This window comes from Halichoeres trimaculatus, unplaced genomic scaffold (genome assembly GCF_033239565.1).
Source record: "Halichoeres trimaculatus isolate MK-OKI-2021-1 unplaced genomic scaffold, fHalTri1.1 fHalTri1_scaffold_12, whole genome shotgun sequence".
Lineage (NCBI taxonomy): Eukaryota > Metazoa > Chordata > Actinopteri > Labriformes > Labridae > Halichoeres > Halichoeres trimaculatus.
The window spans coordinates 17,450,437-17,477,995 of record NW_027437190.1 but is presented as its reverse complement, the minus strand read 5'-3'; the positions used below and the strand labels follow the sequence as shown (position 1 = coordinate 17,477,995).

The window sequence follows — 27,559 nt, the reverse complement described above, 5'->3', positions numbered from 1 at the left end:
AAAAAAATAATATTCATAAATGATCATACTTGATGGTAAATAAATTATTATGTTGTGCATCCACTCAGGGGTCACATTAAATTATAAAGGGAGATATGTACCAGCTAAAAAGCAACCTCACAGTTTATTTGGTCAAGAAAATAATGTACAGGTCATCACTTTGTCGAGTACAACTTAAAAGAAGAATTTTGTAGAGGTGGAGTGATCCTTCATCGCTACTGTTATGATGAATAAAAAGCTGGGATTGGGCATTGAATCCCTCTCTGGAGCCTGAACATCTCATCCTCATTCAAATGAACTGATGAGTGGTGTGTTGGGTGAAAGGGTGGGATCAAAGCCAGAACATGTATAAAGTCAATAATTTATGGATTAATCTATGGCATAAGACAGACTCATATTTCAGATTTATGTGTGTTTTCTGGCAGTTATTTCCACAGCTAGGGATGGGTACCTTTCACATTGAAATGATACAGAGCCGATGCCTGGTAACTAGCAATTGTTATCGGTACTCAACAGTACTAATTGTCAGTATTTTTGTGTGTGTTTAAGTGTCAATAAATATTAATTTGTTAAATAAATCTAAAACGTTTTCAATCTAAAACATTTATTCCTCGATATATAAACTTGCAATGCTGTGTTCATGTCCAGTATGGAAAATTACATTCTCTTCCACTCCCTCACAGTCACAAGAATGCAACTGGGTACCAAAAGCATTGTATGTTTTGATTTTATATAAATCGGTACTCGGTACAACAGACGAAATTCGGTTGGTATCATAGACTGTAAATAAAATGGACGTCCGCTTGCTCGGGTTGAAGTGAGGTCTCCACAAAAACTGCACCCCCTGGTGGCTGGCTGCAGTAAAGGTTAAAAAATCCAGCTTTCCAGCCATTCCAGATGGGCTGTGGTTAAACTTTAAAAAATTAATACTCCTCGTAGAAATGTCTCTCACGTCCGATTGTTGTGGTGATTTGAAGATATTATTTGGCTGTCTTGTATTCAAGTCCTCTTTTTTTCTGAAAATTTTTGTTTTCAGTAGTTATACAAGGTTGAAACGAGGCTTTATGGAACGTTTAACGATGATTGACCGCTGCCGTTCTTGTGTTTTTTTTGGGGGAGATTGTAAAATATGTCGGGAGGTAGAGTCAAGAAGTGATTAGACTCTCGAAAGGAAAAGAATAATTATTATTTTTGTCACCCAGCTCCACTCAGATTCTCCCAGAATCTCTCATCTGCGCAGACTCTGGCTGCAATTGCTGCCAATGGTTGCGCCTGTGACGGGGGAATTTTGGCCTCAAAACAGTACAATGATAAATGGTGGAGCCACACTGTCCACTCTACATACAGTCTATGGTAGAGACCCATAAAAGTACCTAATTCAGAACCCATCCCTCGCTACAGCTGCATTTACCAGCCTATCAGAGCCTTTGAGAGGCAATACATGTGTATTTTGATGGAAAATGCATCAATTTCAGAATCTTTTAATACGGTTAATGTTATCCTAAAAGAAAAGGATACACAAACTAATGAAATTGTTCCAACACAAAAAATAAACAGAAGCCAAAGGTTGGGATTAAAGAAAATAGTTGACTGACAGAAACACATGCACCCAAACCTTGTTTAAATGTTGACGAAGAAAGCAAACTGTTGGTGTTGCTTGTGTGAGCAAAAATAGAGCTGAACAGGTAGAACCTCAGCTTCCTTATATAACGTCTGAGCTGACTGCCACCAGCTGTGAAAAAACCTAGTGAGGTAACCTGTGGACCTGACCTGGATCCATAACAGCACCTAAGATATTTTTTCCAGCAAATTGGACATAATAATATGTTGGTTCTACCTTAATAACAATATAAACCCAACAGTTTTCTTATGAACTGGTGAATGTCTCCGACATAATGAAGCAATGTTTGATCCAAAAGTTATAGGCCGTTCAGGTATAGCTAATTTAAAAATATGTACAACAGTAAATCCAAACTATGCTGTCTCACAAATAATGTAAACGCTACAGAGGCTTTTTCAGATTTCACCATCTGCTGCTCCAAGTTTACAACTCCACAGAGAGTCTACAGGCTCTCCTCAGCCCTCAAAAGCCCTTAAAGTGCCGCCAAGTCCCTAAGTAATCCAAGGAAACAGCTGATACATGTCTGCACTGAGCATCCTTTTTTAAAATGAGCATCTTTATGCAACTGTTGCAGAAAACGACACCTGCAGGAGTCACACTGAGAGTCTGCAGCAGACAAAGAGCCTTCACACTCATCTGTGTTCATCCATCAATATGAAGAAACCCCACCCTCTGTTGTCTGGTCTAATCCCATCTCACCTTGACAAACTGGTCACAAGGCCCCACTATTCAATTATGATTGAGCGGCAAACACAGACGCACACAGGGACATAATGTGTGTGTGTGTGTGTGTGTCTCTAACATCTCAGCTCATACGTCATGGTAACATGGCATGATGACGCCTACAGTCTCTGTGGTGTTTACCACTTTGTTTATTACCATGTTGACTCACTTTGTATCTTAATGAGTGGGATCAGTAATTTGTTAAATCACTCATAATCACTAGTCCTCTGATAGGCTGGTGACCCTGCTTTGCCACCATGTACAGACGGACAGACTCCAGCCCCTGTAGCGACTCTGAAAGGAGTGGTAAAGGTAATGAATTGATGGACTAGTAATCACTTTAATTCAACTAACAGCCTACTGGAGAGGCCTCTTTATATTATTTAGCATGTAATGAAGCAGATTGGGGAGCTGATTATTGTCCCTGTGGCCACTAGGAGGCTCTGGAGTAGATAAAGGTCATAATTCATCTGACTGAACCGAAAATTATTTAATAATTGTTAAAAAAGGAACCAAGACGCATCAATTTTTCAGTTCAGAAAAATAACACAGCCTCCATTTCCCATGGATCATTATGCTTTAACTGATAAAACCGGCTGCACGCTCTGCTGCATGCAGCCAGACTGAGTCATGTTGTTCTGATTCTGCTGAAAACTTCAGGAAAGAAGTCTCTAAATATTTCTTTGTATTGCTTCTTCTCTTGTTTCTTCTACACTGATACATTAAAGATATAATGACTCGGTTATAAGAGTTCTCTTGATATGCTTTCCACATCCACAGTCCACCTTGTGCTGTGCACAAGCCTCTGTGGGCTGCTCATGCTTATTATCCTCTGTGCTCAATAACAACTGCTGCAACAAACTGGTCCTCATTAAAAGGAATGGAATTGGAAACCTTGGAATCTAGTGAGTAAATAAACAGGACTATATTGTAATTAGTGTTCTCCCTGATTGGGAGAAGAAACTAATGCTGTAATAATCTTTGTAAAACCTTAACTTTCTCACATGCATCCTTGAAGAAAATGAAGCTATTACTTTAAAGACACTGGTCCATCTCCTTCCTTCTTCTCAGATATCATTAAACAACCCTGTGTTAGTCTGTGACCACCTGCGTGTTTGTGATTGCGTGTATCCATTAAATTCTTACCCCAGTCCCGCCAGATCAGACACCAAGTTGCCAAGGGCAGCAGCTGCAGAAAACGAGAGGAAGAGAGTCATGATTAGAAAACATGCACGGAAATCGAGGTTAGTGTCGAGGACAGCCAGGAGGCTCACAGTGCAGAATGATTGGAGTGGAATCTGTGGAGGATTTTCTATCATGTGAACGCAATATACAAAACTGTTTTCCATGTACCACTCAAGGGCATGTATCTGGAGTCATCTCTCAACTCATAACATGGTTTCCTCCATATTTAGAGAGTATTTTATTTGTTTCTAACATTATAAATATTGCATGTTGGAAAGATGACATCAGTAGTCCCTTTGGTCTGGATTCATAAATGTTTAATTAGTTTATGATGCCTGGTCAGACTGCCTCTGACAAGTTAGGTGCAGACTAGGAATTGTCATAAATCGGACAATAGAGCTCAGAAGCATGGTGGCGAATGGGAACAAAACTACATAAAAAAAAAAAAAAAAAACAAACAAAAAAAAAACCCAGAGCCAGATGGGAGACTGAAAAGGAAGACCAGCTTGAGGCATTTTTGGCACACAATCCTTTCCTCCTCCCTTCCTCGTTTGTAGGAAGAAAAGAAGCTGACGACATTGATCAACCTTGGTGTTTGTTGATCATCTTTGGGTAACCATTGTTTAAGAAACCCTAATCGCTTAAAGGAATTCGGAAAGCAGCAGAATAATATCCTCATTCAGCTAAAATGGACTTTCTATGCTTTGGAACTGGATAATTTGCAAAATATTTGGAAAGTTGCTCATACCCTGCCTCTCTGACCCTGTGAAAACAAGGTTAGCTTATGAGCACACCAAAGAGCAATAAGTAAGCATGCCCAATTAGAGCCAAACACTCACAATTGATGACTTGTGTCAGCTGACAGGCTAGTTTCTGTATAATGAGGTCAGGGTCAAAGGCCTTGGGAAACATCACTTACAGGAGATCTGTACTCACAGACCTCTAATTATACAGCTACTCCTTAGTCTTATCTAAATTCCTTACTGTGGGTGCAGGTCCTGTGGGAGTTTGGATAGGATGCACGACTACGGATTGTCTGTTGGCAGTCAGTGTATAATTTGAGCCCTGTTGCTACAGTAGCAGAGAGCCAGATGGGTTTTAGCACCAAAGACCTTCCAGAGCATGATGGAGGTTGTGTTTTAGCAGAGATGGCACACCACAGCTTTTTGTCCCTTCCCCTGAGGGTGCTTGTGGCGCTGCAGCAGCTGCAGTATAACTCTGAGCACAGGGTCATGGACTACCCTGAGAGAGGAGAGGTAATGCACAGTCATTTTCTCTTAGGAGCCAGTGCAGTCAGAAGAATAAGAACAAAGAGAAAAGTGGATTGTTTTTCCTCAGTTATATATCTTGGAAACTTTGCTCATATTGGGTAGATGATCTGGAGACAGACTGTAAATGTGTGGGGTAGGGGGCGAGGGGACACATGCAGCAAATGGTGCCAGACTGTAATGAGGACCACAGCCTCAGGACATGGAACAAATGCTCAAACAGCCAGACTCTGCAGCCCTGAAACACAGATTCTTCAGTTCCCACTTATGTACGACTAGGGATGAGAATTGATAAGATTTTGTCAATACCGATGCCTTTATCAATTCTGCTTATTGATCTGATTCTTTATCGATTCCCTTATCAATTCTTGTTGTGAATTTTCTTGGTACAAAAAGTAGCTATACAGGTTTTCTGTGTCAACAACATTTAATTAAGTTTATACTGTAAGTGAATAAAATGTAATTGGTCTCTGAGTCTGGATATTTCTGGGCATAATTATACAGAAACAAGTAAAAATTGCTCACAATGTGACATTGATGTACTGTGTTGTAATATATTAATAATTCAAGTAGGCCATCTAGTGTCTCAAAGTGGTTATAGCAATGGTTTAAGTTGTTTGGAAGCTTTCTGTAGTTATGAAGTCAGCCATGAGCCTTTCAATTGCCTGTTAGCTTTTGACATTTGAAATTCTCAGTATTTTTTACAAAGAGTTGATGTGATATGTTTTTTGTGATGGAAGTTGAAATTCTATTCTGAAGCTAAAGTTATACTGATGTATGCTAACTGCTAGCATATCAATGCAGTTTCACATATACGTTAGCATCAAGCTTGCACTATTTTGTCATTTTGGTAAATAAGGTGATATGATATTTCGAATGAAGTGAATATGAATCTCCTGAGAGAGTAATGTACATTTCTTTTTGAAGTCAGTTCTTCAGTGAAACTTCAAGCTGAAAATCCTGAATCAGAGTTTTCTTGGGAAACGTAATCTAACTGCTGAGCTACGACAGCTGCAGCAGACTAGTCAACGTTAGGCCCGGCGGCTCCGACACAATGTAAAGAACTGATAAGTGAATCGTTAAGCACAAAGGCTAACGATATCGATGGATTGAAACATTTCTTATCTTTTCTTAACAGGAACCGGTTTTCGATTCCCATCCCTAAGTACGGCAGCACTGCTCCAGAGACAGCGACATATCCAGAGACTATACCACACAGGTTTGCGTTTGCTTTGATTTCAATGGGCATCTTAACATCCTCTTCTTAAAGGCCACTAAAGTGTGCTTTGTACCTTCAAACTATCCAGTGATGTTTCACATTTGTCACTTGAATTAGTCTTGACTGCATTGGGCTTGCAGTAAACACAGCCAAGAATAACACCCTTTTTTTTTCATGTTAAGAAATTACTTCAAAGCCGTGTGGTAAATTCTCAGTCTGCTAAATCTCAGAACCTGTCAGCTGCAGTCTGAGCTCATTTTTCCACAGGGGGTAATAGCAAACTTCTTAGCACTGCCTTTGTTTTTAGAGTTAGACACATAAAACTTCCAGCCAAAACTTTCTTTTTGAAGCTGCATTGCTTAGAGTCTAGTAAAGAACCTGAGAGGCGAGGTGAGTTAACATTAACAGGAGACCAAACTGCCCTCTTCAGGTATGTCTGCAAAATAAATGCTGTGACTTCTTTCTTGGTTTACAACACCCCCTGGACAAACACTTGCTTTTCTGTTACTGTAAAGTCTCAGTTTCACCGTTGGTAGTAAATTACAAAGAGGTTTCACTCTTTCATACTTAAACAGTTACTTAAAAACAAACTTATTCCCTTGTGGTTTACTTAAAACTGGCGGGTCTGGAGTTCTGTATTCACAGCGTTGTGATGCAGATAATGTATTTTGTGTCAAGCTGAACAAATGACTTCTATAAAAAATGACCAACAAAACACATTAAAATTAAAAGTAAGAAAAGTCTAGTTGAGAGAAATCTCTCCAGCAGCGGGGTGGAGAATGCCAAATTTGAAGAGCCATCACTGCTTTCTTTTTGGCTGTAAACAGCCACATAGTTTCATGCACAAGCTTCCCATCTCGGAAAAAGACAAGACTAAGTGGCTAAAGTTCATTTATCAAGGAAATGTGCCAGTTACACTCAGTCAAACTGTGCATGTGTGTGCTGGTCACTTCACGGCCGACTGCTTTTCCAACTTTGGACAGTACAACAGAGAGTTAGTGAATAGACTGGTCCTGAATCCAGGCGCATTACCAACCATCCACCAACAAACCTGGGACCCTGGAAATGTGAGTATTTTAAATGCTGTGTGCTGTGGAGCAGATGTAAGAGCTTTTCCTCAGTGTCCTCCCTGTCTCTGTGTTAGCTTCAGGATGCTAACTTTAGCTGTAGTTAGCCTGTTGTTTTAGCCTGTAATGTTACAGTAAACTAGCTTCACTGTTTTCTAAACATTGTGCACTCGGAGCTCATGGCGCTGCTCTTAGTGAAGCAGAAGAGCGGGGCGATATCAGCGGTGGCTCATTTACATATGAAAGTCACGCCCACTAAATCAGACCTTCTGAACAGAGGGGCTATGAGAGCCTGGAAACAATGCTGCTGTGCTTGATTTATTGGCTTTTTGGACCAAAACATGTTAATACAATTTCATGAAGACATCAATGATCCATATTAAACTGAAGAAAAGGAGCATAATATGGGACCTTTAATGCTAGCAGTCAAAAAAAACTATACTGTGTTATAGGCGGGGACAGAAACAGTTAAATACGTAATGCATTATGCGTGTGTAAATATGCACTGAAGACACTGCTGCCTAAATCAGTGCCTTCCCAGTGAAAAACAAAAAGTGGAGCGACACCTTAAAACAAAAGACTGTCCTGAATCAAAGCAACCCTTTCACAAAGAGATAAAACATGGTCGTACGGTGACAAACGCACTTCAAAGGACCTCAGAAGTTAGAGCAATGTATCATTCTTAAGAAATCAAAATATATCTTAGTCTCTTTGTTGTCACTGATAGAAGACCTGTCCTCAGTCACTGTTTCCTGGCAGTGACGGAAAGATGTCTGAGACAAACAGAAGGAGGTTACAGACAGAGTAAAGATTATTAGCATATGTATATGTTAGCTGATGTTCTGTCACTGTACATCATTCCTCTGTAAAAGCCCCTGAGGAGGCAGCTGTAATGGAGAGCCCATCAAGCCCTATTATGTGGTCAAGATGTTCAAATGTAATTACAAGACAAGGTCAGCAGTCTATATTTAACCCACAGCCGCCCACTCTGCATCCAAATCAGCCAGCAAACATGTATTATATTTATAGTATGTGGTTAATTTAGAAAGAGGTAAGGGTGAGTTCGCTGGGTGTTATTGGGAGAGGGGAAGACAGGAATTTGAGTCCCTTTTTAAAAAAAAATAAATGTACCAATTGGCCGACACAGCAAGATTTCACTTCCGTTTCTTGTACCTTTGCTCCTTCCCTCCCCTCTAACTTTATGATGGATGTCTCTGTCTCTTAAAAGAAACTTTTTCTCCAACTTTTTTTTTTTTTCGACCTGCAGCAAAACCAGAGGAACTGCCTGCGTGTGTTTCATCAGCTACAGTCAGCTGGGGACAAATGGGCCATGAAACAATGGAATAAAAAATGGGGGAAAAAAATCTTTTAGGCATCATCTCCTCTTGTCTGCGGAGCACACTTGCTAGCTATAGGTCATGATGGAATATGTGTGTGTGGTGAAGTCTTTCTACGGCAACAAAGCCACATATGAACAAATACACATACCTGAACATGGATTTCTCAAATACAGGTGTAGTCACTCGAACATGGGTGTGTATTAATAGCATGTGTGTATTTATGTGTCAGTCTAAAGAGCAGTGTATGGATGTTGGGTGTGGAAACTTGCTTTTGTTAAAGCTGAGACCAAGAAGAGGAATTCAAAAAGCTAACAAGGTAGTTTAATTCAGATATTTTCATGTTTATTAGTAAAATAAAAACATGTTACTGCGACACAAGTGTTAGAATCTCACAGAAGTGTTCAGGCGTATAAGAACTACAGAAAAGCACCACTCAATTTCAAACAAAGTGGGGGATTTGTTGAGCTTATCTTCTCAGAATTAGAGCTTAATTGATGTAATCCTATTCAGAGATTTTACTCCATTACCTCAGTTTTCGTTGTATTGTTAGACTGACCCAGCAGGAGTCCAGCTTCACAGAGCCAGCCGAGCCTCATTCTCCTACAGAAAATCTGTGATGGGTAGACTTGTCTGCTGAGCTGAAGCTGGTGCTAAATCACTTTGTACTGTTAAGATACCTTCAGCCCCTTGATTTACAGACCTCCAAGTGTTCTCGCTGTCACAGGAACAAAGAACAATATCACTGCTGTGAAATAAAAGGAGAGAAACAGGGCTGAGGAGAGAGCAAAACCCCCTTTCTTGGTGCTCGACTGTGGCTTTGAGGATGGTGTTCAGTTTGCACATCTTTAACTAAAGGCTGGAGGACCTGTCAGTCAAACCACCTGTAAATTGGTAGATTTATCTTTCATCTCTATAAATCCTTGCAGGCTAGAAATATCCCTTCTGGCTTCATCAAAATTCCAAAAGCTTACAAAGACCAAGTGAGGATCATATGTATATTTTTGAGTTGAAAACCAGCTTGAATTGAAGATCTACAAAAGCAGGAACAAGTCAAAAGCTTTTCTGACACATTTAGAAACACCAGACTAGGGTTCAAATGCCTCCTATCTACCGCTCATCTCTGAAAGATCTCCATTCAGTCTGCACCAATTATCCATAACTCTCCAGCTCTTCTCGAGAGTCAAAGGTTTGAGCCGTCTGCCTCTTCTTTTTTTAAAACAGCAATTTCACAACTCCGGCTCTCTTTGACACATCGCTCTACAGCACCTATTTGACATGAGCTCAATTAAAACAGTCTCTACCAGGAAAAGAAGAGAACTTAACACAGCAAAGATCACAAATGAAATAAAAATATTTTCATCAGTGAAACTATGGCAATGGAGTTCAATTAATCAGTTTGATTCTTTACTGTTTAAGGACTCACTAGCCACGTATATATGGACCCAAATATTCGGCTTGCATTCGGTTTATTTGCTCAAATGGAAATAATTTAACCTTTGTATACACCTCATTCTAAAAGAAAAGTGCCAATCCGAATGGACATTTAATCGGTTTCAAAGGGATGGAATATTCCTTTCCCCAAACCGATTGAGGTATCATGTATCCACTCAAATGGAAAGTTGTCAGGGTGCTTTCTTTCAGCGCATGCTCAGATATGACGTAAGACGCAACTGGAGACGTTCTTTGATAAATCACGTAATGTTTACGTTTTTCTGCCCCATTGCCTATTCTGTTTGATTATAGCAGGGCATGTAGACCAGAGATTGGAATATTCCTTTCCATGTATACTATTGTTTTCAGAAAAGTCATTCAGAAAGATTCCATTTGGAAAGATGAAAAACTCCTCATGTAACCGTAGCTAGTGATGTTGGTGTGTCTTTGAATCTATTTGAAGATAAAAACGATCAGAAAAGGCAGCCTCAGTTGATTTTATAACCGAAAAATAGTGTATTTAAATAGAAGAAGTCAAAATTCACCAACCTAACATCAGTGTGCTCTTGTTAATATGCTTCTGCACCTCCCTTCAGAGTAATATAACACAATAAGTGTTTGTAACAGATACACTTAATATGAACAGTGATAACATCAGCATGCTAATGTGCCTCTTAGAGCTAAGTGGATTTTAGTAAACTCATTTACTCGCCTGAGAACTTTATTAGCATTTTTATGAAATTATCATTATGTGGGCCAGCCAGTGTCACTCCCCCCTCTCGCTTTCTACTCCCTGATATCAACACAATGGGTTGGTTTTGAGAATGAGAGTCACAGCAGGGGTCAGATCGTGAGTTTTTCATTAAATCTTCATTATGAGACAATTCCTCCTCCTGCCTCTGAAATGACAATGAAATGCGTGTTTGTGTTTCATCAAAGTTAGGAGTTGTCTCTAATAAAACACTCGAACAGTCTGATGACAAGAAAACAGAGAGCCACACTTGCAGTGTGAACCTTAATACATATTTTATAGCCTGCACTCAGTCCATGAGGGAATCATCAAAAAATAAATAAATAACTAAATAGGACCTGGAAAATCATGATTTGGAGAATGGAGGTGACCTGTCCTGTCTTTTGACACCACACCAGTCACTGCATTGATCAATCAACTTCTGACCAATCAGAGAAGACTAGGATCTACCAGAGTACTGAAAAAACAACAAGCATAAGGCGCGTCAATTTGGAGGCAGTGGGAAAAAAAATGCAACACAGCACACCATAATAATTCTGTTCAGGGCCCCACTTTGGCCAGGGGCAGCCCCATAAAAACATCCATGGCTATAAAGGGCATCCAACGAAATGAGAATCTTGTCGAGATCAGAAGGGAAAGGGAGCAAGACCATCATCCCTGCCTTCAACATAACAGACTGCTTCTTTTTATCTGAAAACACATTAGGATTATGAGATTCTCTTACCAGCCATGGTTGAAATGCCGAGGATCACTCCAATAGATAGCTCAATCTGTGTGCCCTGGAAAAACACACACAAACACACACATTATAGGACTGTGCATTTAGACAATCACTGCCTGCAGATAAATTAGCTGTGACGTATCCAGATATGAAACCTATCTGTTTTCTTTGTCAGTGATACTCAGAGAGAAGCAGTGATAAATAATTCAATGAAGACATTTTTTACACACACAAACACACGCTCTCTTTTTTGAGCGTTGTCATAACTGCTCTACACTAACGTCTCTACAGTGAGGTTTCTTCCAGAAACCCACTAATTGATCTAACTGGTCATCGTTAGTTTCCTTTAACATTAAAAGCTTTGTGAGATTCTCTGGAAGCTTCCAGTCCCTCAGCCGATAGTTCACAGGCTGACTGAAGGACCTTTTATCTCCTGTAAATGGACAGAAGTGTGAGCTCCTGAGGCTGGGAGCATCAGTTTGAATCTGGACTGAAAGTATAAAAGGGAATAGTCTAAATGTTCACATCAGAGTCACTGACTGTAAAAAAAATACAATCTAACCCACGGCGAGCTTCCAGCCCAACAGTCTGATTACTTATTGATTCTTCTTCTGTGCTTTTTCAGATCTGCTTTTCAATAAGCAAAAAGGATCTTCATATTTGCTTGCTTTTACTCATATCACAACGGTACAGTGTGTTTCCATTCTCTCTTGTTTGTTTCTTTAATATGTTTTGCACACTCTCTATTTGTGGTGACATATTCTTGTACGGCCTCTAATAAAAAAAACATCATCTCTGTGTTCAAAAATAACTCTGCTGGAAGTTTGGCCAAGTTAATAGAGCCTCATGTTAGGAAGCTAAAGTCTTAAAACTCAAGGGCTTTCTCCTGCTGCCATCCCCCTCTACACTTAACTCTATCTACTATCCAATCCTTGAAAACAGGCATGAAAGTCAAATTTAGACATTGGAAAAAAAAACAATTCATCAATAAATAACAACGATAATTCTGCTGTGTACAGTGCAAATCGCTCTCATAGTTTTGTGATGATCCAACAGGTTGAGTTTTCATATTCAAACAACTTCACAGAGACTTCACTAAGAGTGTGCATCCGTGAGGCCATAGATTATTACAGTTCGAGGGAAACACAGAAGAGTGCTGAAACAGAAGAAGAGAGCGCTCAAACTAGGGCTGGGAGTCAACGATTATTTTTAAAACGATTAATGGAACGATTAATCGGACGATTAATTGGACGATTAATCGAACGATTAATTGGACGATTAGTCTAACAATTATTTTTCTGTTGTTCAATTATTTCAAAACCATAATGTATCCCAAATAAATGCCAAAACGATCTCTCTCATAACAGAGTTTATTAAACAACACTGTTTTGCACAGCAAAATGCAAAATATAGAATAAAATCATAAAAAATAAAAAGGCCAGTCTGTTTACTCTTACAGCCTCAAACACTAACACAGAGCAAAACATGATTCTGATCCTTCTCTATCCATGCTCCCATCCTACAGAGAGTACATCATAACAGTACCTACACTGTAATGTATCCTCTCTCCACTGACTGAATCTCTGAGCCTCTGAGAGGCACAGCGCCGCACACGGTGCCACACTTACAGCAAGGATCATGATGCAGTTGTCCAGGAATCCAAATCCAACAAAAGGGAGCGCGTTATGAAGCAGAACTGTAGAAAAAAACACAGAAAACAATAAATCAGAGGAAATGCAGAGAGATGATAGAAAACATTTTTATCTAATAACAATCTGTGGAACAAACTTTAGCATTATGAAGCAGAAATGGAACAAACTCAAGGCAGAAGGCTACAAAATATAATTCTGCAGTTGTGTGCTGGAAAGAAACTGTAAGGTGAGACTTAAAATAAAGAGAGGCTCATGTTACAAATCGTTGATATAAGTTTGATATAAGGAACAACAGCAGAATCAAGACTAACCATGTGATATGAACACTTTGTAAGATTACTGCAGTGAGAGCTCAGTCACTAACATTTGCCAAGCCCAGCTAACACTCCTAAATTATCTGGTGTAATAATATACCTTTTAAACTGTGCCCATGTGTAACTGGCACAAGAGGTGCTAAAAAATGATAAAGATTGTTTTGCTCTTATTTCCAACCTCCCCTGCTCAAAATGTGACTTAATGAGTTATAAGGAGAGAAACTCTGTTTGCACATGAGAAAACCAACCAACGTGGCATAAGAAGCAAAGTTAAATTTGTGAAACCATAATAAGTTCATACAAAATATAGAATAGAATAGAATAGAAATAGAAATAGAAATTACTAGGGCTTTCAATTGATTTAAATACTTAATCACAATTAATCATATGATTGTTCATAGTTAACTCGCAATTCATCTCAAATTGATCTCACCTTTTTTTCCCAAATGTAACATAAAGGGATAGTTTTCAAGTTTTTAAACTAAACAGCCTGTTTTTTAGGCAGCTTAACACAGACTGATAGAGCTCATGCATCACAACTAGAGATAAGAATTAATAAGATTTTGTCAATACCAATGCCCTTATCGATTCTGCTTATCGATCTGATTCTTTATCGATTCCCTTATCAATTCCTGTTGGGAATTCTTACAAAAAGTAGCTTTACAGGTTTTCTGTTTCAACATTTAATTGAGTTTATACTGTAAGTGAATAAAATGTAATTGGTCCCTGAGTCTGGATATTTCTGGGCATAATTATACAGAAACAGGTAAAAATTGCTCACAATATGACATTGATGTACTGTGTTGTAATATATTAATAATTCAAGTAGGCCATCTAGGGTTTGAAAGTGGTTAAAGCAATGGTTTAAGTTGTTTGGAAGCTTTCCGTAGTTATGAAGTCAGCCATGAGCCTTTAAACTGCCTGTAAGCTTTTGACATTTGAAATTCTCAGTATTTTTTACAAAGAGTTGATGTGATATGTTTCAGTGATGAAAGTTGAAATTCTATTCTGAAGCTGAAGTTATACTGATTTATGCTAATTGCTAGCATATCAATGCAGTTTCACATATACGTTAGCATCAAGCTTGCGCTGTTTTGTTATTTTGGTAAATAAGGTGATTTATACCATTTTGAATGTACTGAATATGAATCTCCTGAGAGAGAGTAATTCACATTTCTTTATGAAGTCAGTTCTTCAGTAAAACTTCAAGCTGAAAATCCTGAATCAGAGTTTTCCTGGGAAACGTTATCCAACTGCTAAGCTAAGATAGCTGCAGCAGACTAGTCAACGTGAGGCCCGAGGGCTCCGGCAACAAGGTAAAGAATTGATTAGAGAATCGTTAAGCACAAAGGCTAACGATATCCATGGATTGAAACATTTCTTATTGATTCTCAACAGGAACCGGTTTTCGATTCCCAACCCCAATCACAACAGACCAACAAGTACTATTGGTCGGAAAAAAAGATAATTCTCTTGACACTTCACAGTTCTACAACTACTACTACTACTATATGTATCTCTAAGCAGCCCCTGAATGCTTGGCCAGCAAGTTGTATTTCAGGACGTGGTCGCACTAGCAAACTGCACCATGCTTAAGCACACTCTGAACCGAAAGCCCAGCTCGTTTGGTCAGTGTGACCACAAGTGAATTGTGTTTAGAAATGAGTCATTTCTGCTTGTCAACCACTATGTTATGTTATGTTAGTGCTGTATTGATTCCTGATTTTCCAACCTACAGGCCAAGCCAAGGGTCATACACAGAACGCGTTTGCATTAATCACTGTCAAATGAATTAGTGGTGTTAAGAGCAATTTGTGTTAACACATCGCGTCAATTTCAAAAGCCGTAGAAAATATCTTATTTATCCCCGAGGGGAAATTTGGGAGTCACAGCAGCAATACAAGAAAACAAAAGTAAGAAAGTGTATAAAAATATTAATCATATAATACATGAAGTATTGGTTGAGTAATACATACTTAAAGTTAGTTGTTTTACAATTTTGTGTTATTTCTGTAGCACAGTCAAGACTCTTAGTCCTGCTTTGATAATCACCAAACTTTTTAATCTTTTTCTGAACTGAAGTGGTTTTGGTCTTTAAATATTAAAGAGGCTGTTCAACAACAACCTTTTTGAAAATGAAACAAAATACCAAGCTATCAGAGTGTAAACACTCGCCCACACGGTGATAGATCTGTCACTTAATATGCTGGAAGAGATGAAGTGTTTGCAGTGTAGATGCAGGCTGTAATGGCTTTGTGAGTGTATTTAAATGTCTCACACTGCCTCCGGAAAATTCAGTTTGCTGTAAATTAAGGTTTGAGCAAAGTCCAATCTAGTTCAAGTAACTTGTGTTCGCTCAAAATGTAAACGCTGCTGAAAAACAGTAATCTCGTCTCTCAGGCTCTTTGTCTCTCACTCAGTTTGAATTAACACTTCAATCTTCCTGTTTGAGCCTCCGTAAACAAAACACTCACTCACGTCTCACACAGGCTTTGTTTCAACGCTTCAGGGGCAGCTGTGATTGTGCTGTGAAGAGAACTCCTCCTCTTAGTGCCAAGACCTTTAGAATTAAATTCTGGGGTTTGATTCGGTCTGTTATTGAAGACAACACGAACCATCACTTGAGTGAACTTTAACTTGCTTCTTCACAGCAGAGACAGCTCAACATTTGTCGCACTATTCTTGCTCTCAGATGTTTTTTTCCGGGAAAGCACGTACCATGTAGAGTGTGTTCTTGCTTTCTGAATCAGGTGATAACCTTTTACGACAGGAATTACCAAGATCCCCAAATTTTAATTTCCCAGTGCGTACTTCTTATCTCTCCTGGACCCCTCTGGTCCAGAGTGATTTAACTGGCTTTTCGCATTAAAACCCCCAAGGACAAAATGTCTTCCAATGTTTTTATCAAGTATGAGGCGAAAGAAAATTAAAAATGGATTCCTTTGCTCTTTTAATTTCAAACTAAGGCACCAAATTAGTAATGAAACTATGTGGGGAATGTGTTTCAGATGAAAAGGATAAAGTATAAATGAAACAGGCATTTTTTGATTTGTAACACAGTTTTTATTATTTTATTCTTTTTAGATTTTTATATCTTATTCATACCAGGCCTGTTTGGACAAGAGCTTTTAAATTCTTTTTACACATTGCAGCTTTAATGCTTTCTGTCTTGGAAAATCATAGGTGCTGAGTCTGACACTTCGTCTCCAGAGACAGCCAGCTGAGTCAATGTTTTCAGTAAAGATTCATTCAGCTGTGTTATCTTTGGTGAAGAGTCAGGGCAGGAAAAACTGCATTTCAGCACAACACGGTAGCACCAGAGAGGAGGATGTTGTTGATATTTTTTTATATAAAGATCTCTTGGTCAAATGTGTAATATGTGAACTATGAGTAAAATCAAAAGTAAAACACTCATTGAGCTGAACTGTTTGGCAGCAAGCTTCACAGCCTCTCAGCAGGAGGAGAGGAGGCGAAAGATGGGAGGTCAGAGAATGAGAACAGCACGGTGAAGTGTGCCATTACAAGCTTTTAGCAGAGTGTGAGCTGGTGGGTTGCACTTGTGTTAAAGTCCGAGCTTTAATTTGTAGAGAGAAATACTCTGCCAGAAAATGTGGAGAAGATTGAAATCTATTACTAACTCAGTTCAGATTCAAGTAATGATCTATATCCACCAGTTCGATCAGTTTCTGTGCTTGTTCTGTATATTGTTATTCTATCTTTTTTAAATCATTATAGTTAATATCATGCCCTGTGTCTATTAAAAACACTTAATTGTCTGAGGCAGTCTGTAAACCTCATCAGCTGAAGCCGATGCAGGTTATAAAACTATACACAGAACTAAACAGATCTGCTGACGTCTGCATGTGCTGAGGTATAAAATAACAAAGGGCTATTCACTGTAGCATCAGTAGTCCAGTAAAACGGAGCTAAGTGGAGGCTACTAAAGACATGTCTCCTGTTTATGAGCTGTATAATAGACTGTATTAAAAACTGACCACATAGCAGCTCCCAAAAAGCCATGGCAAAACTCTCTGGCTGGCGTAAACGTCCAATTGCTTCAACATTTTCTTTGTTTACAGACAGAACAAGGGTCAAATATGAAATCCTAAACACAAACAACTGTCATCACAGTTCCCTCTCACTTTGATCATTGGAGTTCAAGAGTTCATTATTCTCAGAAGTTAGTTTTAATAATCTTTTTAAAATGTTACATATTTGTCCGACAGTTCTGATGACTTTTGCATCACTCTGTAATAGAGGTAGACCGATATATCGGCCGGCCGATATATCGGCCGGCCGATATTTGGACATTTGTCTATATCGGCCATTGGCCGTATTTTCTTTTAAAAAGCCGATTTTTGATCCGTTGTATAAAATGACCCAATTTTTGATCAGGCACAAAAAAGATGAGCACCTCAAACTTGTGGAACCACTTGGATACATTACATACTTTTGTTCAAATTATATTAATAAGATTAGATTTTTTTTGACATTTTAGGAAGAGTGAGAATGTTTACTACTGCTTGTTACATTGTGTGTTTACTCAGACAAAATATTTCATTGTTTTGAAAGCTGAATAAATGTTCAGAGGACTGGACACGACTTGTTGTAATAGATTCCTTTTAGTTGCTCAGAAATTGCTTCAAAAAAGTGTGATAAATATATATTTATTTAACAATGGGCCTGAATATCAAATTGGAAAAATCGGCTATGCATATCGGCATCAGCTGCCCAAATTTGGAAAGCATCGGCATCGGCATCGGCCCCCAAAAAACCCATATCGGTCTACCTCTACTCTGTACCACCTGGGATTGCTAAGTATCGCATGTTTAACTGACTTGTTTTGCTATCAAAAGACTCAGGTCCCAGTTGTATGATGAAGATGGTGTGTTGCTATCCTGAGGAAGCAGGAAGCATCTGCTCCTAAGACCATCAAAAACCAGGTCTAGAGTCTGAAGTTACTGAAGTATTCTCAGAAGTATTATTCCTATATTTTCAGGGTGCATCAGTAGCCAGGGTTACATGAGGAGTTTTTCATCTTTCCGAATGGAATCTTTCTGAATGACTTTCCCAAAAACAAAAGTATACATGGAAAGGAATATTCCAATCTCTGGTCTACATGCACCGCTATAATCAAACAGAATAGTCAATGGGGCATGTGCAGAAAAACCTAATCATCACGCGATTTATCAAAGAACGTCTCTAGTTGTGTCTTACGTCATATCTGAGCATGCACTGAAAGAACACACCCTGACAACTTTCCGTCTGAGTGGATACATGATACCTCAATCGGTTTGGGGAAAGGAATATTCCACCCCTGTGAAACAGATTAAATGTCCATTGGGATTGGCGCTTTTCTTTCGGAATGAGGTGTATACAAAGGTTAAATTCCTTCCGTTTGAGCAAATAAACCGAATGCGAGCGGAATGTTTGGGTCCATGTATACGTGGCTAGTGAGATAGAGAGTAAGATGAGCACCCTGTAGTGGTCTGTAATCCCACTCTTTACCTCATCCTAATGAGAGCAAAGCAACCAATGATGAGATTTAAAACTATCAGAAACAACAAGGGGACTTCTACGGGACTGCATCCATGTTTTATAGAGTTTATGGTGCCAGCTTGAGCTCAACGTTTTTTCATGTAGCAAGGCTTTTAACGGGTGCTCTTGGCTACTTGATTGGAAATGTTACCTCCGATACACCTTCTTTGATATTTGCTGCATCATCAATCTACAGGATATAAAATTTTACAATTAAATAGAACTTGTGTACATTCTGATGGTAAACATTTAAATATTTCATAGTTAAAATAAATATTAACTGAATTTCTTAAACTCATTTTTTTTTAAACTCAAATCATCCTACCCCACAGTAGAGCATGCTGGTTAATATTTAACACTAGTGTTGGATTGGTATCAAAATCGGTTGATACCCAAAGCCCAGGTATTGGAATTGGTATCGGAATCAGAAAAGTTAGATCAGTGCATCCCTACTTTGAATAATCAAGAAACCTAATCCAACCTCTGCATCCTTTCTCTGCCCACATTGTGCATCACTTAATCATCACCAACCAGATGGACATGCCCCTCACTTTACACCTTAATACTTTGCACTTTGGACTGTCTGTATTGGGTCATTTAGGGGCCATTTACACAACAACTGTTTTAGGGTAAACGCAAAAGTCTTGTTGTGTTTCAGCCTTGCGTGTACATGGAAACGGTGTTTCAGCCGACCTAAAACGCAAACTTTTGAAAACGGCCTCTAGAGTGGGATTTTTCTGAAACGCTGTCGACACCGTTGCTGTGTAAACAGTACGCCGGTGTTTTCAGTGGAAACGATGACGTCACACTCCGCCTCGCACAAGTACATACAACAGGACAACAGGACAGTTGTTACGATCGTCACGAACTACCATGTTGTGCTTGTGCTGCTAAATCTGCTGAATCTGCTGACTGTCTTGCAACAAAATGTGCATCTGTTGCTCCACTTTTTAACTTAGTATTCCCCATTTCACCAGATGACCGGATCAACTCTACTTCGGTGGAGATCTCCCAAAAGCGGCTTCTGGACAAGACAGTTATAGAACCACCTACAGGCCTGGCATGCCTACTACAGCGTTTTCAGTCCTTCAGCGTTTCCGTATAAACGCAGATTTTTTTCACTACGTTTTAACATTTTCAGATGAAACGTTGTCCTGTAAACAGGGCCTTAAATAAGGCCTTTGGGTGTTTTCTGTCTTTTGCTTCTGTTTTAAGACTGCAAACAGGAAACGCATATGAAACATCTTCCCAGTTTACATGCAGAACATTTACCTTTCCTTCGGAGACTTTAGAGAAACTATTGATTAACCACAACCTGTGGCAATAAAAACTGATCCTCATTAATCTTCTCAGTTAATTGGAATTTAATGAGGGATGTCAGTACAAGCTACCATCACATTTAAATCAATGTGCAAATTTCAAGCACCCTTATAAATGAATTAAATAAAGATGCTCACAGTTATTCCAAAATATCCATTTTAATTACAGAGAATTTGGCCTCTTACCGTATCTTAACTGTGCTGCAGTGGGTGGTGCAATTTCCAGCTGCCCTGAAAAAAAAGAGTAGAAGACAAAATTCAGTTGCCAAATCATCTGCATCTCCTGTGGCCTGCTTTTCAATGGAAGCAAAAAGTCATGATAAATGTCAGATGGCTTCAAATGGCAAAGCCTATCAGTCACGACCTTTTGGATTCAGAGAGAAGAGGGAAGAAAGAAGGAGGAAGGGAGGGAGGAAGAAAACATTTTAGCGATGTGTCATGAGTGATGAAGGAGTGTCAGTAAGAGGGGAAGAGGAGAAAAGATTGTCTCCTCTGGAGCAAACTCCCTCGGGGAAGAAAAGGATGAGGACAAAAGTGATGTTAGGAAATTATAATTCGGCTGCCAGTCGAGCCCCAGAGGAGGCCTGCAGTGCACTGATTATGATTGCAGTGTATGTGTGGAAAAAGAAGAGGTGACAGACACTTATTTCCTGCCTACATATCAACAAATTTGAATGGATAACACAGTTTGACATAACATTATTTAGAAAGAAAACACACTCCTGAGACTTGCCCTAACTTTTCTAAACTCCTCACTAAAGTTATGAAGAAACCATAAAGATAAGGATCTGTAACATCCTCCTGTATTGGAAGGTAGACCGTCTCACACACTGTCAGCCTGGACGTGCCACATTAACCAAACACTCAGAGTTCTGTGATGTAAATCAAGAGCCTGCTTCAAAAGAAAAGGCAATTTCACCGAAGACAGAACTCTTTCCTTTGCCATTTGTTTGAAATTAGATTTGTTTTGCAGAGGTCAATGAAAATGTTAGACCACATAATGAAGTCTGCTCCGTCAGTAACAAGTGTTATATCAGGTCTGGACTGTAAGCAAGGAGGCAACAGACTCTGCTTCTTAATGAGGAACGCTCCAGAATCTGTTTCACACCCTGTTAGTCCACAGACACACAGACACACAGACACACACACACACACACACACACACACACACACACACACACACACACACACACACACACACACACACACACACACACACACATGCTTTCTTACTTGCAAACAGAAGACTGTCATAATAAACCAACCAAGACGGGGTCTGTTTGGGTTGGCTCATTATCTGGCTCATTATCTGGCTACCAACTTAAAATACTACTGTCTGACACTGGGTATCATTTTGAAGATGATTCTTCTGATTTAAAAATGATTTATCTATGTTGTTATAAAAAGACCCTCAGTGTGAAAAGTTGGTAGCATTTCTGTTGCAAAAGTTGACTTAACATTTTTGTTCACAGCTAAGTTAAAGCCATTTTATTTGGCATTATAAACAGAAACAGAAAGTAAAAGCATCACCTGCATAAAGCTCTCTTCCCTGTTACCTTCAGCTGGTAATTTCTTTTCACTCAGCCACTTCTGTAACACTGACAAATGTCATTCCTTATGTTGGTTTGTGGTTGATTGGTTTCTTAAATTTGATCTGTGTCTCTTTCACTCAGTTTTTGTATTTAAAACATCCTTCAGTGTTTCTTGCTGTCTTTTTACTTCCTTTTTCTGCTGGTGGCTGGTTAGCCATTGACCAATGATCTATATCTCTTCCACTGAACTTTGAGTAATAATGCAAATTTCCTCAGCGTTGTCTACATTTTTCCACACTGTAGACTAGGGTTGGGAAATTGAAAACCAGTTCCTGTTTAAAAATCGATAAGAAATGCTTCAGTTCATCAATATCGTTAGCCTTTGTGCCTAATGATTCTCTTATCGATGCTTTACACTATGCCAGAGCTACAGGACCTTATGTGACTAGTCTGCCACAGCTTTCTTAGCTTGGCAGTTAGAAAACATTTCCCAAGAAAACCCTGTTTAAGGATTTCTAGCTTGAAGTTTTACTGACGAACTGAACACAAACGGATCTACATTACTCTCTCACAGGAGATTCCTTTTCAATACATTCATAATAAACAAAATAGCGCTAGCTTGATGCTAATGTATACGGTAATAGCATTGATACGCTAGCGGTTAGCATACATAGATATAACTTTCGAACTAACTTCCATCACAGAAACATATCACAGTTTAAACAATACTGAGAACTCCAAATGTCAAAAACTTTCAAGCAAATGAAAGAAAAGTTAGGCTCATGGTTGGCTTTACAGCTACGGCAAGGTTCCAAACAACTTAGATTAATACTAGTGCTATTACCACTTTGAGACACTAGATGGCTGACTTGAGTCAATAACATATTTTAAAACTGTACATCAACACATGTCATCATTTCATGACGTGCAATTTTTACTTATTTCTTTATATTTACGCTGAGAGATATTCAGATCCAGTGACCAATTACATATATATTCACTCAAAAATGAAGGAATTGATAAGGGAATTGATAAAGAATTGAATCGATAGGCAGAATTGATCATTTTATCACTACTGTAAACAGAAGGAGGTGAAATACGGTTAGATATGCCATTACTCCATTCTGCAGATTAATATGTGCGACATGATGAGGTTGTCTTTAGCTTTGCTGTTCAGGAACTCTTGTGAAGTTTTTTGACCAATCAGAATCAAGTATTTAACACAGGTAAATGATAAGCAAGAATGCTGAGAGAACATATTCTGGTAATGTATGTCAGCATGTACCGAGCCAAGAAATGTGAACCAACTCAGGTGATCCCAGGTAGATATGTGAGTACTCACACACACACACACACACACACACACACACACACACACACACACACACACACACACACACACACACACAAACACACACACACAGAAAGAGCTTTTTCCTCTTTTACATAGATTTTTATAATTATTATCACTTTATAGATACTAAAACATTCTTTAAAGCTCAAATGAAGCATTTCACACCACAAAGAAAAAAATGAAATTATGTTCTCTTTTTCCATCGTGTCTGCTAAACCCACACATTTCCATCCCTCACTTCCTCCTTTCCTATCAGGACTCGGTGTCACGTTACCAGCTCACTTCTCCAGTCCTCAGTTCAACCAGCATCTCATGTTGCCGACAAAACAACAAGAGACAATTGTTCCCCTCAAAGCTGCTTCTTTCATCAGCCCTCTAGTTAAAATACTGCAGACACATTCACAGGGATGCACGCACACACACACCAACACTACTGTTTGTTCACCATTGGTGCTCACAACACACATACACACTGATCCCTCACTGACTCCAGCCAATGCAGCACCGTGTACAAAATGAAACACTGCTTCTCTTGTGAGCGTTTATAAAAACAACATCACATTTCACAGGTATTGAAAATCCTTTCAGCTACAGACACATAAACCACCTCACTACAAGACAGGAACACACTGGCAGAGCAGAAATTACTCCCACAGAAGATGGGTGGTGTGTGTGATAGCACAAGAACACATTGCTGTCTTTTTTATCACCCATTCAGGGCTTTTCAGCTTAATTAAAGAGCTTTCAATGATGCTCCTGTGCTCTACTGTGCGCCAAGTAAACTGGTGAATCACCCGCATTACTTTCTCATTTGGGTTTCCCTTTATACAGCTCAGAGTGAAGTAGCTATGATAGCGCAGCAGGCCTGAAATCTGGCTTAAAATCATCAGTTTGTTGCCAGGCTTGGTCATTGGAGTTGCTCTCAACCTTCACTGATACGTAGCTTTAAACCAATATTGATAACATTGATAGTTTATTTTCAAGGCTGTGATCCAACAATGCTCCACAGCTATCAACCAGATTCTCTACGGGTGCATCTTCTATGATTAATTGCTGTTAAAAAGTCTGTTTCCGGATGACACCACATGGTTGGAAATGAATGAAAAATGTTCTCATTAGTTTTTTTTCCTCACCATTTTCCTCAGGCAGCAGACACTGTGATGTAATCAATTTAATAATCGTTTCATGAATTTGCTCAATTTTGTTGAGACTGAGATACTGAAATTCATCACTCTGGCTTGACTCAGTCCCGTTCCTGTTTCATTCAGTTTTTAACTTGAAAAGGACGAGGCCCAGTGAAACTGCAGCTGAGTCATCCTCCCAAAGACACATGAAAAAAAGAGAAAAACCATTAACAAGAATCAGAATCCCTCACAGGTTTTTCTCTCCCAATCCAGCAAGCATCATGCAGTCATTTATTAGTTCTGTTAAAGCTGACACGTCTGGTTATTGGCTGTGGAGTTTCTGTGGGAGAAACTATTGATTGCATGGTGACTTTAAATCCCCCAGAGCTGATCTCTCCAGAGACTTTTATTTCAACCGACAGGGGTGTGGAAAACGTTTAATGGGCTGTGATAGGAAGCTAGCTACTACCGTGATTAAATACCAAAGCCACCATGTTTCATTCCTCTGAAGCTGTCTTTTACTCGGTAACCTCCAACTGTGGATTCACAAACAAAAGTAGCACGCAAGCATAAAATAAATACAATGTTTACACATAAACAGAAAAACTTTTATGTCATCACTCTGGGAACAGACCTTATCTGCTCAATGCTAAGTCAGCCAATGAGTCAGACAATGACTCTCAAACGCATTCATGGCCAAATACATCAAAACTGGCCAGGAAGTTATCTGTGAGACTAATATCATTTCAAAGCTTATGACTGGAGGAAGAAAAAAACGTGGAGTCATGCAGTTTAATGCAGCATATTGACACATTATTGCTAAAGCTTGGCTTGACAGTTCTAATGTCATTTAGCAACATATATGATTAGCCTTTAGCTACATTCAACAAACACCTGGTATGAAGATCAAGCCACTTCTACCTACCAGAGCTGGATTACACTTTTGAGGTGTTACATGATATAACAGAAAAGTGGTAAATTCAAAGCAAACACAATGTCGACAAACTAGCTAAATGCTAGCATTAGCTGTTGTGTAAGGTTAGCGAGCAGGAGTATCATATTTTTACTATCACTTTTTAAGATACATTTTCCTGAGTTCACTCCAGATTTTTCTTGCAATAAATAAGTAATACAGTGCCTATTTATGCCATAAAACCTAGCACTGAGTAGATCATTAGCATTTAGGGTTTCTAACCTGAGTATGTTGTGAATATTAGCTTCTCCAATTTATGTAAGTTAACTATTGATAACACACATCTTTGTTACCCAAAAAGATGACAAAGGTGAACTCAAACTCATCTGTTACAACAATATTTTGAAGTCTTTAATCAAAACTAATGGAAAAAAAGGAAAAAGGGAACTCAGAATGAAACAGGGAGTCAGTAGGTACAATTTGCTTCTTTTACAGTAGTGAATAGAATTGTACCTTCAGCTTGCAATTTATGTGTCAAAACACATAATAGCAAGTGGCAAATTACAGGTGGCCATTCAGTTGATGATTTAGATTTGTTTAAGGTCCCATATTATGCAAAAATCACTTTATTAAGTCTTTTAGTGAAATTTGTGGGTCTTTGGCTTTCCTCCCAGCCCACAAAATGTGAGATTTGATGACAAACCTGTACTTAGTAGTGCTGGTGAATGTAAAACGGGCTGTTTGGATTTTGGGGAATTGCTGATGTCAGCGATTCCCTTTTTTGACCAATCAGGAGCAAGTCTGACCTGATTGGTCCACCGAAGCAGATACCCCCGAACCCCTCACTCACTCCTCTCCCCACTGCTGGAGAGAAATCTCTCCAGCAGCGGGGAGGAGAATGCTAAATTTGAAGGGCCATCACTGCTCTGTTTTTGGCTGTAAACAGCCACATAGTTCCATGCACAACCTTCCTATCTCGGAAGGAGACAAGACTAAGTGGCTAGAGTTCATTTATCAAGGAAATGTGTCAGCTACACTCAGTAAAACTGTGCATGTGTGAACTAGTCACTTCACGGCCGACTACTTTTCCAACTTTGGACAGTATAACAGAGGGCTCGCGAATAGACTGGTCCTGAATCCAGGCACATTACCAACCATCCTCCAACAAACCTCGGACCCTGGAAATGTGAGTATTTTAAATGCTGTGTGCTGTGGAGCAGATGTAAGCGCTTTTCCCCTGTCTCCTTGTTAGCTTCAAGATGCTAACTCTAGCTGCGGTTAGCCTGTTGTTTTAGCCTGTAATGTTACAGTAAACTTGCTTCACTGTTTTCTAAACATTGTGCTCTCGGAGCTCATGGTGCTGCTCTCAGTGACGGGGAAGAGCGGGGCGGTATCAGCGGTGGCTCATTTACATATGAAGGCCACGCCCACTAAATCAGACTGTTCTGAACAGAGGGGCTATGAGAGCCTGGAAACAATGCTGCTGTGCTTGATTTATTGGCTTTTTGGACCAAAACATGTTACTACCATTTCATGAAGACATCAATGATCCATATTAAACTGCAGAAAAGGAGCACAATATGGGACCTTTAATATATGTAGGTATGTTTACATTTAAGTATGTATGGTCATCATATTATCTTCAGATACAGTGATGGCTAACTATGACACAGACAGAGAGACAGACAGATAGATAGATAGATAGATAGATAGATAGATAGATAGATAGATAGATAGATAGATAGATAGATAGATAGATAGATAGATAGATAGATAGATAGATGGATGATAGATAGATAGATAGATAGATAGATAGATAGATAGATAGATAGATAGATAGATAGATAGATGATAGATAGATAGATAGATAGATAGATAGATAGATAGATAGATAGATAGATAGATAGATAGATAGATGATAGATAGATAGATAGATAGATAGATAGATAGATAGATAGATAGATAGATAGATAGATAGATAGAGGAGCTGCTCTTGTTTGTAGTTTTGGTTTGTATTGTTTTGTAAAGCTATACTGATTGTGTGTTGGACCCCAGGGATAATGGCCAATTCTTGTGCTTGTGCTAATAGGGAACCTAACAAAGAAAAATGCTTGTTGTTGCTGTGAAACGGACAATCTTTGATGCAACTTTTTGCAAATTAATTATGTCTTAATGGCTTTATAAACAAGATCAAAGTCCCATATTTCTGTCTTTGTTTTGCTGTAACTAATGACTTGCTCCACCGTCCCCCTTTTAGAGATGACACAGCATGAAACTGAAGTGTGAACAGAGTTTGGTAAATGGAGATAAGTGCATGACGAAGCCCAAAGCAAAGTTCTCTCTCGGCCAAACTTAGCTATGATGAATAATATCTGTCAGTCCATTCACTGCCCTCAGTGAAATGATTAATAGACAGCACAAGATTTAATGCTTATTCATGTATTGTGGTCTTATAGAGGAAGAAATCTTTGTGTAGGCGTTCTTCTT

The 27,559-nt window shown here is 39.0% G+C and overlaps 1 protein-coding gene across 1 annotated transcript in view; it reads right to left on the bottom strand.

The window, feature by feature from the left end:
• Positions 1-27,559, bottom strand: part of LOC141801069 (transmembrane protein 65-like) — a 53,351-nt gene that overhangs the window by 12,327 nt on the left and 13,465 nt on the right. Inside the window, exons 3-6 of the mRNA XM_074683966.1 lie at positions 20,336-20,380; positions 12,955-13,022; positions 11,330-11,384; positions 3,491-3,533 (exon numbers count right to left, since the gene is read on the bottom strand). Coding sequence (XP_074540067.1) covers positions 3,491-3,533; positions 11,330-11,384; positions 12,955-13,022; positions 20,336-20,380 — 211 coding nt within the window. The remainder of the gene's footprint in view (positions 1-3,490; positions 3,534-11,329; positions 11,385-12,954; positions 13,023-20,335; positions 20,381-27,559) is intronic.